Source organism: Sprattus sprattus, assembly GCF_963457725.1.
Source record: "Sprattus sprattus genome assembly, chromosome: 15".
Lineage (NCBI taxonomy): Eukaryota > Metazoa > Chordata > Actinopteri > Clupeiformes > Clupeidae > Sprattus > Sprattus sprattus.
In genome coordinates this window covers 27,590,890-27,605,173 of record NC_137913.1, presented here as the reverse complement: position 1 = coordinate 27,605,173, position 14,284 = coordinate 27,590,890, and the positions used below count along the sequence as shown (strand labels likewise).

Below are 14,284 nucleotides of genomic sequence, written 5' to 3'. Positions count from 1 at the left end.
TTGAAGCCTAGGCTTACATTTATAGATAGATGGATAAATACTTTATTAATCCCGTGGGGAAATTCTGGGATCTTGCAGCTCTCACATATTTACAATAATTACAAACAATATATACAGACATTACAAACAATACAATTCAGCTATGTACATGGTGTAAAGTGCATAATAATTATTCTAAACCTGATTGTTCAAATCCTTGATTGTGATTGGCTAAAAGCCGTTGTAAAATCCAGCATTACCTTACAATTTGACCTGATTACATTCCATATTACTGTGCAGCGAATGGCAAGGCATTCATATAGCGCATTTCATACCCAGTGTTCCATCTGGCTGTTGCGTTGCTTCAAGGGTTGCGAGGCAACGATTTATTTAGGAACTATAATTTTTGGTGGCGGAAGAATGACGGTTTATCATTAAACTATTGTTTCTTAAATTGTCTTTATTTATGAAACCATATCAAATATGTGTAGTAACAGTTTTAGAAAAGCAATAAGCCCCGCTTCGCGTCGTGCCTAACAACTCCCCTTACCTGTTCTAAAATCAGCGCAAAGCACGGCCTCTTGGGGCTTATTGCTTAAAAGTTTCATGGCAGCTGGGACGAATGACCTCCTATGTCGCTCAGTTCTTGATCTTATCGTGTTGAGCCGCCCGCTACGGAGGCTGCTTGACTGTCCTGCCAGGACATGGTGGAGGGGGTGATTAACATTGCCCATGATGGCCAAGAGCTTGCCCCGCATCCGTCTCTCTACCACAGTCCCCAGTGAGTCCAGGTTCTGCCCCACCACTGAGCTCGCCCTTCTGACAAGTTTGTCTAGCCGCCCAGTGTCCCTCTTAGATGTGTTGCCTCCCCAGCAGACTGCAGCAAAAAAGAGCACGCTCGCCATAAACAGATTGGTAAAACATGCACAGCATCTGTTTACATATATCAAAGGACCTGAGTTTCCTCAGGAAGAACAATCTGCTCTGTCCCTTTTTATATGTGGCACCTGCGTTAGCTGACCAGTTCAGCTTGTCGTCGAGATGCACCCCCAGGAACTTGTATGTATGCGAATGTCTGAAAATAACTTGATGGAATTGGGTTTATGGGCTTATGATAAATATTTATAATCACTCTTTGGTAATGTAATCACAAAGTATAAAAGGACTTGAAAAGGTAACACTTTAGGTTAATGGGACCTACATAAGAATGTTATGGCACATTTATAAACACTGAATAACGATTTGTGTACATTGTTTGATTTTCGTTTTTATAATAAATATGTGTGTTTGATTCACAAATGAGATGGAGTAGTTGCCATTCCATCCAGGGTTTTGTTACGCTCAAATGATTTGTGTGTATGTGTGTGTATGCGTATGTTTTTTTTCTGAATGCCTATGTGCGTGTGTATAAATTATCTTTATAAATTCCTGTGTTATTTGGTATGCTTCTACGACTGCGTTACTGCATGGTCAAGCAATTGCTGGTTGGTGGGTGTCGCAAAGCAATACAAAAATACTTTTTTTTAGCTTAGATCTTTTTAAAGTTACCAAGAAATAGACTGTGCAAAGTAAAAATTCCGTTATTGTAACTGAAAAATACGTCTGAGGGGATTGCGAGGTGTCTGAGCCAGCTATCTAATGTGAATATGCTATACCCACAAGGTAAACAGCATGGGTTGGACCAATCACAGCCCTGGGGTCTCCGTTGGCTCTCCGTCATTTCGACGGATAGTTAAAACATCTACTGTATGTGTTCTGCTCCTCTCAACTCTCTAGTGTCTAAAGCAACAGATCAGCTCTAAAGTGTCAAGGGCCATATGGGCACAAAGCTCTAACAGAGCCGTTCTCGGCAAGCGGTACCTGCTTATCAGCCATACACCATCCTGTGACAAAAAGTCTGCGTGATCACGAAAAAACCCTTCCTTAATGCGCAGTTGGCAATTCCTCTAACAACGTCAACTCTCCTACTGAAAACTAAGCCACTAATAGACTTTGTATAGGCTATAGATTGAGCAAAATGCTTTACACTTGTGAAATTAAAACGGAATACCTATTAGACGCAAATCTCATTCATCTGTGAATTATTCTAATAGTTTAATTGATGTTATAAAGCAAAACATTAATTTGGCCTGTCACCATTAGCCCTAATGGTGAAGTTGGTGCTGACGATGATGATGATGAAACTGCGTGTCGGCACTCGGAGAGTTCTGAATTCCTGCAGTACTCCAGTATTGCCACAAGGAAATGTACTTACACAAACTAGAACCAGACGTAGAGATACGTCCTTTTCTACGTCTAAGATGGTTTTTATAAATCTGTACTTAGACGTGGATTTGATTGCACGTACAGTCTGAGATCAATTCTGTGTGTAAGTCGGAAAATGGGAAACGAGGAACGAACCTATTTCCCATTTCCGATTTCCGATTTCAAAACGTTTCGAACGTTTTCTGTGGTTCGTGTGCGTGGTTATGAATGGAAATTCGGGTAAATAAAAACAGGGGCAATTTTCCATCACTGATTTTGCATTAATATGACCCGGGACTGGTTCTGTGACAAGGGCCTAGACGCTCGTAGAGAGTCAGTTGATGGTGCATCTTTGGCGGACACATATTTCTAACATCCCGGTGCCTGTGGAGGTTGAAAAAAAAAATCTGCTTAAAACAAGCAAATTTGGCTGCCAGTGCGTTAAGCAAATTTGGCTTGTTAAGGTTTCTTAAAATAAGTAATATTTGCTTGAAATAGGCAAAAATAACCTTACCAAAGAGCACTAGGTAAGTTCAATTTAGCTAGAAACAAGACCAACTAGATTTTTTTCATCTCAATATAAGAGTAATAACACTAGGTTAGAAAAGCATTTTTGCAGTGTAGCCTTGTGATGCCAAATGTGCCATGATGACTCGGGAATAACTCGGTGTAAAGTTTGCTATAGGGGCTTATATGCCTCTCTCTTGTACGTCGCTTTGAACAAAAGCGTCTGCTAAATGACTGCATGCAAATATGAGCCAAAAATAGTTGATTAACTCCCGTAAATAAACTTGTCAATGTAGTTTGTATCGTTTAATATAGAGCGTGGTCTTTACATCTGAGAGCATTTTTGTTCATTTCACGTCATGATTTTGTATTGGTTGGTGAATTTTGGTAACGTTATTTCATATCAATCAGAGGGAGAGAGAGAGAGAGGTCCAGATAGCGAGAGCGAGCAGAAGTCTTTGAGCAGAAGAAACAAGAGGACGAGTGGAGAACTGAAACACAGGGAATTTCTGATAGCAACAGTGTATTTGAGTGCGACAACTTAAATTGAAACACGGCATTTCTGCAAGCAACAGTGTATTTGAGTGCAGACAATCCGTTTTGAGCAGGATCTCTCCCCCCCCCCCCCTCTCTCTCTCCATCCGTCTCACTCCCTCTCTCACTCTCTCCATCTCTCACTCCCTCCCTCTCTCTCTCCATCCATCTCACTCATTGAAAATTGTATGTTGAAATGGACCCACATTGACTATAAACATTGCACCCTTTTGACAACTTTCATACTCACAGTGAAACACAGCTGTCTACAGTACTTGCTGCCTGTAAAATTATAGTTTAAAGGCCTTGTTCCCATATAGTTCCCCCGCTCATTTAAAACCTAATGAGTATGCACCTGTTTGTGAAATGGATGTATGTGTGTGTGTGTGTGTGTGTGTGTGTGTGTGTGTGTGTGTGTGTGTGTGTGTGTGTGTGTGTTGGCAGCTGTGGAGACACTGTAATGTGTCTGGGGGTATAAACCAACCCCTTGTGACAACACTGTCCTATAGTGTGAAATTAACTCAGCGTCACACTAGTGGAAATGACCGTCACACCAGTGGACATAGGCTATAGAAAAGGCCTAGATAAATACATTTTTACAAATCCGTGCTACATGTGCCCCCTTTTTAACTTTGAGCACCTGCCCCTCCAAAGGTCTCTGCACGGCCCTGTTGCACTTGCTTGATGTTTGACTGTGTTAGGACAGTTGTTGAGTATCTAGTTTGTCATAATGTCAAAGTCAGCACATTTCAAGAGATTTCGTTAGTTTTAGCCGCTAGCATATCGTTAGCGAATAGCAGTTGATCCGGAATGCTTATTTAAACCCTGTAGTGAGGCATTATGGTAATGATAGGCTTACTTCATTTTGGTTTACCAACACTAGTAATCAGCCTCAGCCTATTATACATTTGCCTGTACTGCATAGGCTGGTTCCGGCTAAACAGTGATGCCATTCTAGATGTCCCTAAATAGATATTTCTGGTGTTAATGGGCACAATGTGTGAGGAGTGACCAGGTCTGCCATACACACAAGAGACAAGACTATAGCCTACTAAAGAGTAGAGCTGTGTTGAAAAAAATCGATTTTCCGATTTTTAATCTATTCGCATATTAATGACCGATTATCGATTCGTACGTCCAAAGATCGATTTAAAAAAAAAAAAATTCAAGCATAATAATAATGCACTGGTTAGTGTCCCAGTAGGAATCCACTGTTGCAGATATAGTCACCTCAATGATGTCCTCAATTTATTGTCCTGAATTATCTTTCTTGAAGGTAGATTGACCCTTAACCTTTTCATCAGTCTTCCAGCCATCAGTAACTACCAATACTTGTAAGATTTGCTGTTAAATATTGATATAATACTAGTTTTAATATGTTGCTTCTCTACACAGTCATGAAGTGAAGGAAACGGTTCAAATACATTTTTCATTTTTAATAACATTAACCCCCGGATCGGATCGAAATCGGATCGAATCGGAAATCAGATGGAATCGGATGGAATCTGAGAAAATCGGAAAAAATCGATTCTGAAACTTAAAAATCGGAATCGAATCGATTCTTGAAATTTGAATCGAAACCCAGCTCTACTAAAGAGTGTATCTCAGTAATCTCATAAAAATGGACAAACAAATGAAGAAATGTAGACGGATAGAGAGGGAGGAGAAGGGAAAGTGAGACAAAGAGAGTGGTGTTATACAGAGCTTGGACACATTTAGAAATAGATGGGGGAGTTAGAGTGTCTTTGATAAAGACAAACAGAGGGAGAAAGAACAGAATATCAGTGAGTGAGTGAAAGAGTGAGAGAGACCACGATGATCCAGAACGCGGCGGCGCGTCTGGTGTTCAACCAACCAAAGAGGGCACACGTCACCCCGCTACTCATTGAGCTCCACTGGCTGCCTGTAGCTGCTCGCATTTAGTTCAAGTCACTTATGCTTGCCTACAGAGTGCTTGCTGGGTCTGCAAATGTTACACCCAGGAAGCTGCGCTCGTCTAGTGAGCGTCGTTTGGCTCTGCCGTCTGTGCAAGTACGGCAATCCAGACTATTATCATTTGTAGTTTCACGTTGGTGGAACGAACTGCCTAGCACTACCAGAGCAAGGGCGTCACTCTCTACCTTCAAGAAGCTTTGAAGACCCAACTCTTCAGAGAGCACCTCCCTTCCTAAACTGGCACTCGGACTAGTGCTTAACTTGCACTTACAGCGGTCACATTCCTGCACTTCTTTTTCTTTTATATTTCGTTTATTTTTATTTCCAATGTTAAGTAGTATTTATTGTTACACCAGGGTTCTAATGGTCGTAGCTTGACTGTTCTCTCCCTTATACGTCACTTTGGACAAAAGCGTCTGCTAAATGACTAAATGTAAATGTAAAGAGACAAAGACAAAGAAATGAAACTGATTGAGAGGATAGAGATAAATAAATAAACAAACAGACAGAGAGAGAGTGATAATGATAGTAATAGAGTGATATAGTCATAATAATAATAATAATAATAGTACCTTGAACTTATACAGCGCTTTTCTTAATACCCAAAGACACCTGTGATGGTGATAGAGTGATAGTGAGAGAGTGATTGAAAGAGAGAGGTAAAAAATGAAACACATGGGGAAGTAAGATTTTAAAGAGAAAGAGAAAGAAATAATAAAGAAATATATAGATACTGTAGATAGATAGATAGATAGATAGATAGAGAGATAGATAGATAGATCAGGACTAAATGAGAGAGAGGGAGAGACACAGAGAGCTCCAGAGACTACAGCTGTGACAGTTTACTGTTGACAACTTACAATTCACCTATTGCTAAGTCCCACCCCTCGAACGCAGATGAGCCAATGCCAGTTCAGTACCAGCTGCAATCGGACATCTTGAGCTTACAACTCCATAGAGTCGCATGAGAAATCGTGATTTTTCTCTGGCTTTATAGGGATGTACACAGAAGTAAGTTGAAGTTAATGGTCAAACGATGTGCATGGAGTAGATTGCTTTGCATGCAGTGTAATTAACCTGAATACTGATCCAAAATATAAATGACTCAAAGGCTATACATTCACATACATTTGTTTCACATGTCTATGTCAAAAGCACACAGAGTTTTAATCAAATCCAACCAAAAAAACACAAAGAACTCTTACAAAAACAGATCTTTTGGTGAAAGTGTCTAGTTTATTGTAACCATGTAAAAACCCTTTAGACAGACAGACAAACAGAGAGTATCAACCCCTTCCCAGCACCAGATACATGATTCACTGCAAACAACATGAGGGGACAACACAGTCCTCTCTCATCTCCCTTTCTGTACCCCCTTTCCCTTCATCGTCGAACACTTTTCTCTGTTTTTGATTCACTGCAGACCACATGAGGAGAAAACAGGCTTCTCTCTCATTATTTTTTCTAGCCCCCCTTTCCTGTCATTCAGTGCCTTTCCTTTCCTTTTTAAAAACGATTTAACGTTGTCTTGTCTGTTTTATCTCTTTTTTCCCATACTTCTTTCCCCCATCTTCAGGAAAGTAAGTGATGTGTTGAAGCACCAAATTATTTCTAGTTCAGGTTAAAGCAGCAATAAGGAGTTATGTTCCAAAACTAGCACGCTAACTACCTAAAAGGCATGCATTTTTGCAAGGTGTACCAGCCAGAAAACACAGAACAACACAGTGCATATCCTGGATGGCTAGTGGGAAAGACACAGGTGTTTATCTGTCCTTCTCATGACCATATGCTATCAAAATGAATTTGAGGATGATACCAAAACTAGTTGCCTATAAAACCATACCTCAAAAAGTGTCAAATAGTTGCAAAGTGTTACTTTAAGTCCCAGGGTCAGACCCTGGGTATATGAGGATGTGAGTGTAACACATCTATGACCATATCAAAGAGATGACTGTAAAGCTTTCAAGCAAGGTCTGTGTTTATGAAGTAAATCAAAACAAAATACTGTCCTTCGATGTGTACTCAGTGCTGCAGAATTATACCTCACATGGTTAGAATCAAAGTGAATCCCATAGTAGTGTTATGGCACTTGGTCCTTTTAGAAATAAGGGCTCAAACATTCATTCAAATATCTTTGGTCAATGCAAAACAAAACATGATTGCCTAGTTGGTGTGTCTTTTTGCTCTAATTGGTTGGCTCACTTTGCCAATCTTCACAAATCTTTCTTTCTGATTGGTTGTGGGTCTTTCACTTGGAGTCTTGCAGTGCAGGGGCCACTTCACCATTGGTCATGATGCTGTCTCCTCCATTGATCATGGTAGCTTCTGATTGGGTATCTGTCTCTGTGGAGACACCCACCTTTGATCCTGATTTGCTCACAGCAGGAAGTGCTCCATCTTTAGTGTTGTCTTCTTCGTCGTGAGACCCAGACACCCCGTTAACTTTTGGCTCTGCATCATCTGATTGGTTACCGTTGGCTGTGTGGCTTACTTCTCCATTGGTCAATTTTGATTGGTCCTCATTTCTTCCAGCTCCTCCCTCTTCATCTGTGTCGCTTGCTGAGCAGTTTCCATTGAGGATGGGCGACTCACCGTTAGCGGTAGTGCTCAACTGACCGTTAGCTTTCTCCTCAGTTGATGGAGTTTCCTCCGCATGGCTTTCTGAAATTTGATCGGTCATCTCCTGGGCTGCTCCATCAGTGGGTGTGGTTTCACCCTCTGCAACCTCTTCCTCAGTGGTTGTTTTTTCTTCAGCTTGCTCTCCATTGACTGTATCTGGGGTTTCAGGTTTGGGTGAGGTTTCCTCCGCATGGCTTTCTGAAATTTGATCGGTCATCTCCTGGGCTGCTCCATCAGTGGGTGTGGTTTCACCCTCTGCAACCTCTTCCTCAGTGGTTGTTTTTTCTTCAGCTTGCTCTCCATTGACTGTATCTGGGGTTTCAGGTTTTGGGTCTGCGGCTTCTTCTGATGCTTTCTGTTCTCTCAGTTTTTCTTTGAACTGAAGCAATTTTTCGCTAAAGGAAAAGAGTTGGATCATTTGTTGATTTCAAAGAAATACGTGATTATGATTGTTTTGAGTAATTTGCTTTATAATAATAATAATATTGTTCTTGTTATAAATTTGAATAGTTACGTATATCTCCAATGACTGAACAGTGTTTGATTTTTTTTGTAGTTTCTCTGTGCTACCTACCTGTAGGAGGTCTTTAGGATGCCATTGACCAGAGCCAGCTGTTCCAGTGTAGTGTCTGCAGAGGGCGCCAAGGTCTGCACACAGGAAAGAGAATTCTTAGGTGAATACAATGAATGAATAAGAGTCTAGTTGCCTAAAGCAGTTCCTTCTGATCATTCATTTTACACCTAACTACTATGGTCTCTGGTTCTTTATGAGTTAATCATCTTACCTCGGGTGCGGCTGAGTCTGAAAGCTCGGCCCCTCCCTGACGGAGGGAACGTTCCACACGCACAGCCTGCTGGGTTATTGCTTTCAGGAACTCAGCACTGCATTTGGTCTGCGGGTGGTCCTCACCACACTTTGACACAAACGTTTGCACACAAATGTTTAATTGCTATTGTAACTCTGGAGTTCAAATAAAATCACTAACTACACAACTGTAATTAACATCAGGACAATTAGATTTAGTCCAACTTGTTTTTTTCTTTTTTATATCATTCACCATATGTTTTACAAAATGTATTTATTTCTAAATGTGTTCCATAATTCATGTTTGTTGTTGTAATTGAGTGTGTACTGTGTATGTATTTTGTGCCTGCATGGGTGCAAAACGCACATATGCATTTGTGTGTGTGTGTGTGTGTGTGTGTGTGTGTGTGTGTGTGTGTGTGTGTGTGTGTGTGTGTGTGTGTGTGTGTGTGTGTGTGTGTGTGTGTGTGTGTGTTTTTTGCGATTTTGTGTGTTTGTGTGTTTGTGAAACTTGACTGACCTTGTTCTGGAACATTGTAAGGGCTTCTCTCTCATGGGCCATGGCACCTCTGTAGTCTTCTGCTACACACATCTTCTGGGCCAACAGGTGGTGACTGCATAGACACAATACAACACTCAGTGACCTTTACCCCCCATCCTATGACCTCTTAATCCAGTGTATCTGTATACAAGCGCATAAATCAATGACCCAATTGGAATATAGGCTAAATTGTGCCCTGTGGAAAAGCCACAGAGAAAGTGTAAATGAGCCATAATCATTATGAGTCAAGAATATGAGGTAATTATATAATTTGCCATACAATACATAATTTAACATTTTTGGATTATATAGAATGCATAATTAAAAAATTACAAAGTACTACACATGTATTCTTCAGGGCATTTCATATGTATAAAGGAAATCCCTGTTAAAAATGAGAAAATGAGCCCATGGTCGACATGTAGTCATATAATACTGTAAAAATGAAGTTGGTCATGAATAATAATGTATGGAATCATGTATAGGGATCTCACTTGAGGGCAGTCTTGACGTCCATAGGTCCTCTGAAGAAGGTGTTGATTTTGAGGGCATTCTGCAGGAACTGGATGGACTGCTTCCCTTGTAACACTAACCCCAGGGAACTCTGGGATAGGAACAAGAAGGCCACATGAAATCACTTTCATGAAGTAATTTTCTTTCATGAATTACAGACGCCAGTTTGAACTTGTTTGTTTATTGTTGGACAAAGGATGTCTCAAGATTCATATGGATCTTTCATAATGAGTAGGGACCTGTCCTTGGAGGGGTATAGGGTGATGACTATAGGTGTAGAACTACAGATGGTAAATATTAACATCCTAGGATGAGGTTTGGATTAGATTTAGGATGAGGTGGATAGAATTGTGTACAGTTTCACAAGGGTTTATTAATAGCTGAGGGAGGCATTGTGGAACAGAGACGGCCATCGAGAGAATCATTGTGGTGGATTGTGGGTATTTTCAGAGGAAGTGAGGGTAGTGGCTTACATCCAGGGTGGCGATGTAGGGGTGATCCTCTCCATGCACCAGTAACAGGAGGAGGCGTGCGCGATACAGACATCGCTGGGCCAGAGACGTCTCACCGCCAGCGTACAGGTATACAGCCAACAGAGCCTACAGAGAGAGAGAGACAGAGAGAGAGAAATAGCAACAAAGGGCGATGAGAAATGGGAAGAGGAGAGAACAAGGAAGACAGAGACAGAAAGAAAGTAATAAGTAATGTGAGCGATAAAGATAGACAAGGAGGTAGAGATAGCCAGATGATAGTGACCAAATAGTACCATCATTCATTTTTCTATCACCTGTATTAAGTTCTTGTTATTTGTATGTTGTGATGACTGAATGAGTAGGGCTGTTATGTTGTGATGACTGAATGAGTAGGTGAGTAGGGCTGTTATGTTGTGATGACTGAATGAGTAGGTGAGTAGGGCTGTTATGTTGTGATGACTGAATGAGTAGGTGAGTAGGGCTGTTATGTTGTGATGACTGAATGAGTAGGTGAGTAGGGCTGTTATGTTGTGGTGACTGAATGAGTAGGTGAGTAGGGGTGTTATGTTGGGATGACGCTTGACGGTGTTGGGGTAGAGTAGGATGAGTGATACGCAGATTTAGTGTTCGGTGTCTGGGTTGTACTACTCACATACTGCTTGATGGTGTTGGGGTGGTCGAAGCCCAGCACTCTCTCACTGATCACCACTACCCTCAGCTGAACACTACGAGCCTGGAGGTGGCGGGCAGAGCAGAGAGTTATGAGTAGAATATCAACCAATCATAACACAGTATGTTTACTGACACACTCACTAACACTCTCTCTCTCTCTCTCTCTCTCTCTCACACACACACACACACACACACACACAAACACACAGAAATACATCACACACACACTTGTATGGACAAATAAATACATGGAAATTAAACATATTGTAAGGATATCACACACACACATGGACAGACACACACACACACACCCACATACACACACACCTCTGCAGGACGGCCCTGTAGGTAGGCTGCTTTGGCCAACAGGCTGAGGCAGCTACAGGCCTCGGGGTGAAGGTCATCACACACACGTCCAAACAGATAGGCCGCCTCCTTCAGCTGCTCATAAGCCCTGTCCAACTGGCCTAAGGAGACAAACACACACACACACACACACACTTCAAAATCCCCATAACACAGGTTTCAGATAGAGTACACAGAGAACACAAACGAGAGAATGGCCACAACAGACAGAACTCAACAGAGACAGAGAGAGATGAAGTGACCACACACACACACAAAAGACAAAGAAATGAGAGATGGACAGAAAGAGACAGCGATAAATAAAAGAAGAGAGTACATAAGTCACACTGAGTCAGCACATATCCAAAAGGACAGAGACACAAGACAGAGAGAGAGATGGCATAATGCAGACTCAGAGAGAAAGAGAATGAGAGAGAGAGAAAGCGAGAGCACATCTCAACATATGAATCTCATTCCCAGTGCTTTTTCAGTCACACGGATAGACCCACCCTTCTGCAGGTAACCTTGGGCGGCGTGGAACATCCGTGAGGCATCCTGGGTAGTCATGGTGAGATGCTTCACCACAGGTAGGATGTTGTACACGTCATCGGGTCCGATGGGCGCCTTGTTACGGTTGTCGAGAATGTAGTCTCTCAGCCTTAGCTGTGAAACAGGAAAACAAACACAGCAAAGGACATAAAACACAACGTCCTCCAGGAGGTTATCATAGTTTATCTATCATCATATGATATATCATATGTCCCTTCACTGTTCTTCCATAAGTCCATTATGTATAATTAATTATATTTAATAACAGGAGATTCCATTCAGTGTTCAATAGTAAAGATGCCATACAAGAAGAAGGGAACAGCCAAATTATACAACATCCAATTATTTCACAAATATTGGCTTGAAATTTGTATTGCTAGAAGCTATTCTCTCAACAATATTATGCTCAGTTTCAGTAAATTCAGTCCTTTGATTGTGTTCATCTGCTTTGCTCTTAGTTCCTTAATCGATCAGTGGGATTCAACACACTCACCTGAATGCCAGTCTTTAGACAAAACTCCCTCAGTAGAGACATCTTCTGCACTCCATAGTGCTCCACCAGGTGGTCAGCGCTGGTACTGCAACAACATTCAGGAATAAGTCGATGTCTAAGCAAATTACTCGGAGCTCACCCTTCTACTTCAGACTTCTTTTCAAATTCCCTCCCTTCACTCTCAACAGAAGGGTATTATAAGCAGCCCTCATGTCATTGTCAGGCATGTGGATAAATCCAAGAAGTCCAAGAGATTTAGGTTTAATTGCAAGTTACAGAATTGAAAAACTGCAACACGCAGACAATAACAACAAAAAGGTTTCTAAGAGTATCTGCTTAATTGTTCTTGAGTCTTGAAATTACTAACTGTACACCTCTGAAATGAAGTGCACAGTGAAAACTAACTCTTCTGTCAACAGCCCATGAAGAATACAATGCTGAAATGTGACTATGCTATGCATTGTGGAGCATTATTCAACGTGTTTGGACTAGTAGTTCTCCACTGAAGATAAACCTTCAAACAGCACATGTGAACAGGTATGTCTTTTCCCCTTCTATGCTGGAACATATTATGGTTGGGTGCTAATGGGTGAATGATATATGCTAGTTGAATATCTCACCCCAGTCCTTCTGTGAGACCGTAGGTCACTTTGGCATCCTGACCAATTAAGCTCCACAGCTCGTTCCCACTGAGCACGCTCCAGGCCAGGCTGTCAGAAGCCCCTGCACCTCCACGCCCACGTCTCCTGGAACGTTTCTTTGGCTCCTCCCCAGCAGAGGCGGGGTTATGGTGAGGCACCAGTAGGCAGCAGAGGAAATGACTGACAGCTGCAGACAGACTAGACACCTCTACTGGCTGAAGAGGAGAGAATAAGAGAGAACAAGGAAAGACCAAATGGCAGACTTATTTACATCGCAACCACTTCGACCTACGGTCTCACAGAAGGACTGGGGTGAGATATTCAACTAGCATATATCATTCACCCATTAGCACCCAACCATAAAAGACAAAGATTCAACCGATTAAGCATTTCAACAACTAAACCTTGGTAGTATGAAACAATTAAATGCAGACAACTAATATAAACGTTTTGGCAAGCTAGTTTGTAGACAGCGTTATGTAGTATGTTATGGTGCAATATACACAAACTCTACCTGTAAGAAGTTGTTGAAGATTCTTTTGGCTGAACGCAATACAATCTCACTGTATGCCAATCTCTGAAAAAGTGGAGTGAATAGAATATCGTTACAGTTATAGTTCCAGACATTCACCCAGAGTGATGACAGGTGCTGACTGGTGGTAAAATTAGACCTACTGTTATGTGGCGAAGACGATCCTTGTCTTCTGATTGGCTGATGGCTGTGGTCAACTGACCCAGGTACCGCAGGTTGATTCCTTTTTCATGCAGGACATGGCAGAGAGCAGCGCCATCTATGGGCATCTCTCGGCAGTGCAAACAGTCTTCCAACTACAAACACAAACATATCAAATCCTATTTTTCATATGTGGTCATAACATATTATAGTACACATGCATGACTGTTATTAATGAAGTATGGTAGTATACATACTTAACTCACATTTACAGTAGTTACATTCCTGCACTTTCTTTTATTTATTCATTATGTAAAGTAGTATTTATTGTTACACTTGGTCTCTTTTGCTCGTAGCTTGATTGTTCTCTCCTTTGTACGTCGCTTTGGATAAAAGCGTCTGCTAAATGACTAAATGTAAATGTATATAGTTGTGCAGCATGAACCATATGGAAGATTCACCATGACAATAAAAGATACCGTGCATCATAAACAACTGTAAAACTGTAATGTGAGTGGAGGCAGTAAAGATTGAATGTAGGTAAACTGAACCCCTAATGGGCAATGTGGACAGTCCTTAGTACTGCAGGGCAGCTCTTATGTGCTGGATGTGTGGATAGACTCATTTAAGTAGAACAGTGAGTGCCAGCTCACCAGTGCTGGTATTTGGTGTGTCAGAATGAATGAGCCTGCTTCCCTCAGTAATGTCTTCTGGTGCTGGATCACTGCAGTTTCAGAGCTAGGGAACTCGACTCCTATACA

General features: G+C 41.5%; 1 protein-coding gene across 1 annotated transcript in view; it reads right to left on the bottom strand.

The window, feature by feature from the left end:
• Positions 1–6,470: 6,470 nt before the first annotated feature.
• LOC308375793 (clustered mitochondria protein homolog) overlaps positions 6,471–14,284 on the bottom strand; it is a 26,561-nt gene continuing 18,747 nt past the window's right edge. The window contains exons 14-27 of the mRNA XM_080851976.1: positions 14,177–14,277; positions 13,526–13,678; positions 13,365–13,427; positions 12,830–13,065; positions 12,210–12,294; positions 11,677–11,830; positions 11,150–11,289; positions 10,803–10,883; positions 10,151–10,276; positions 9,659–9,768; positions 9,144–9,237; positions 8,604–8,732; positions 8,393–8,466; positions 6,471–8,213 (exon numbers count right to left, since the gene is read on the bottom strand). Of these exons, the coding sequence (XP_080708102.1) occupies positions 7,448–8,213; positions 8,393–8,466; positions 8,604–8,732; positions 9,144–9,237; positions 9,659–9,768; positions 10,151–10,276; positions 10,803–10,883; positions 11,150–11,289; positions 11,677–11,830; positions 12,210–12,294; positions 12,830–13,065; positions 13,365–13,427; positions 13,526–13,678; positions 14,177–14,277 (2,312 nt within the window). The 3' untranslated portion in view covers positions 6,471–7,447. The remainder of the gene's footprint in view (positions 8,214–8,392; positions 8,467–8,603; positions 8,733–9,143; positions 9,238–9,658; positions 9,769–10,150; positions 10,277–10,802; positions 10,884–11,149; positions 11,290–11,676; positions 11,831–12,209; positions 12,295–12,829; positions 13,066–13,364; positions 13,428–13,525; positions 13,679–14,176; positions 14,278–14,284) is intronic.